The sequence below is a fragment of the Echinococcus granulosus genome (genome assembly GCF_000524195.1).
Source record: "Echinococcus granulosus chromosome Unknown EG_S00280, whole genome shotgun sequence".
Lineage (NCBI taxonomy): Eukaryota > Metazoa > Platyhelminthes > Cestoda > Cyclophyllidea > Taeniidae > Echinococcus > Echinococcus granulosus.
The window spans coordinates 3,449-5,974 of NW_020170660.1; the positions used below are offsets into that span (position 1 = coordinate 3,449).

Genomic DNA, 2,526 nt, shown 5'->3' on the forward strand with positions numbered 1-2,526 from the left:
TTATTTGAGGACAAATGTTTGGTTTCAATCACTGCTCAGTATATTTACCAGCTCTGCCACTCCTTTCTAATTAATTGGAAGGAGGTCTATGTTACATTAAATGGGGAAAAATCTGATATCCTATTTACTTGTAAGAAGATTCGACAAGTTGACCTACTTCATGCTAACTAATCTGAAAGGGAGCAAAATTATGCGAAAGCAAATCTAAATTCGTCTTTCGTTGCAATAAAAGGGCTAGTTGAGGCACTTTGTTATAATGTTTTTGAATGAAAGCCAAATCATTTGAGGTCCGATCTGCATTTTTATCCGTCTGTTAGAAAGTCGAGGAGTTAAGCCAATTCTTATCGACTATTCTAAAAGGGAGCTAAATTGCGCAAGAACAAATCGAAAACAGTATTCAATTCTCAAAAATCGCATGTATCTACCATCAGAGACTTGAATCATAGTGAACGCATTTGAAAAAATATATTCAGGACTGAGTGAAAGTGCGCACAGTTTACTGCATCATTACATTACCGTTTCTGATAATCAAAATTACATAAAAAATCTGTTACTGATGTCTGTTTATCTATAGCTCACATACACTACTATGCCTTGCTGCAACTTGATTGTGTACGTGTGAGAATAGATGCAAGAAGTGCGGGTACGTGCCTGACGACCGAGTGGTGACAATGTCAAAGACTACATATATGCCCGAGTCTGCTTTTGCGTTTGTGTGTTTTGTTTTTCATAATTAGGCATTCAGGTAAATTTAAGTTCCAAATGGATCCTGCAGATTTCTAAAACTCCACTGCGCTAAACTTAAAACATGAATTAAGCTTTCACTAATGCACGATTCGCGGTGAGAAAAAGCACATATTTTTGTTACACAATATAGAAGGCGAAAAAAGTCACTGTGATCCCTGTTGTGGCACACATCCTAAATTAATGAGCACTGGAAGAAGGGCTAACGATAGTATTAACACTGTTGTGGAAGGCGAAATTTCATTCTGGTGGCAGAAGGGGCTTGTGCCTAACTCATTCAGTTCCGCAGATCAATGCACATGCATGCATTTGCAATCAACAAACTTCCATCAATTTGAACATTCATACAGGGTGAAAATGGGGAAAGGCAGATTCCAAACACATTGAAGTCAAATTGGCGCTACCTTTGTGGGCATTTGAAAATATTCAGCAAGTGATTTCCTAATTAATGCATTGATTACTTAAGTTAGTAATACACTAGCTGCCGTCGAAGTCACTCAGTGTTAGGCGTAACTGGTGTTGAAATCTCCATCATAGTGATATGACTAAACACTTTAACACCTTTCTGAGTGCACAAGCAACTATCATATCAGGTTTGCAACACACAGTGAAGCCAAGTAAGCACACTTGAGATAGACAGTGTTACCCTAATATGATTATCGGAATTCACCCATGTGGCAAAATTAAGGTACCAGACAGAGCTTTCCGCACACCCAAAAATGTGGGTATGTGAAAAGCAAAGAGCTCATTGAAAATTGGAAAAAACAATATATGTAGAAATGTCAAAAGTATTTAATGCAGCTACCTTGGCATCAAAGCACCTACTCAAACCTATGGTCTTCCAGCCGACGTGTACGATTACAACAGCATTTCCTCAACTTCTCAGCCAAAAGTTAACACATTACCTTTTACGCGAATATGTAGAAGTGGGATTCTCATCAAAGGTGACTGATAATTGGACTAGTATAGGTATTTGAAATTCTATCAGAACTGGTACACTGAATTGTGTATTAGTATGGTGTAGGGAGCAACCTTTATGAATCCCCTTGTTCCTTTGATCCCAAATGTTTTAACGGCCCTTTTTTTCGTTTAGTGCCTTTAGCTAGCATCGATAAAGTTGCTACCCTATAATGGTTCCTTTTTGCTTTCAGTATGTATGCTGTCACTTGTCAATGGTGAGCTTTTTGTAAGTTGTGATAACGAGTTCATAGGGTTTGCATTGTCACAGTACTAAACGATGACTATGGTCTTATTAACTACCTAACTAATAGCACAGCCATTGATATTTAAAATGAGTGCTTTGTATGCACCTTCAAACTTGACTTCTTTGATGTTCACAATAAAACGGAGAGACCAAACTCATGAAGCACTATTAAACATTACAATATTTGGTTGCGGTATTCGATAGGGATCCGAATTAAACAATGCGGCAGAAAGTAACAACCTCAACTAGTACTGGGACGCAGTCATCATTGCAACCCTATCAATGAAAACGAAGATAACGGGATTGAGGCAGGAACTTAAAAGAATATTGCGTAAGTTGTTAAGTGCTAAAAGTACATTTTGCTGAGTAAGATTTATGTTAGGTAGTGGCTGAGCTTAAATTAATTTCGTTTATTTTCGCTTAGATGTGTAGTTACTTCGACTTCACATCTCATGAAATTAATTCGACGCGCAGACTGTAAGACACTTTTTGCAATTTAATTGTAACTCGTCCTGTAATTTACCCTCATGTTGAATTTCTCGTCAAGCGAAAACTTGTTGTCCATGTCATTCATGGAG

At 37.7% G+C, this 2,526-nt stretch overlaps 1 protein-coding gene across 1 annotated transcript in view; it reads left to right on the plus strand. All coding sequences in view use genetic code 11, as the record gives it.

Moving 5' to 3' along the window:
• Positions 1–2,526, plus strand: part of EGR_10835 (hypothetical protein) — a gene marked incomplete at both ends in the record, with an annotated part of 4,406 nt that overhangs the window by 977 nt on the left and 903 nt on the right. Inside the window, 2 exons of the mRNA XM_024500084.1 lie at positions 878–1,095; positions 2,373–2,425. Coding sequence (XP_024345499.1) covers positions 878–1,095; positions 2,373–2,425 — 271 coding nt within the window. The remainder of the gene's footprint in view (positions 1–877; positions 1,096–2,372; positions 2,426–2,526) is intronic.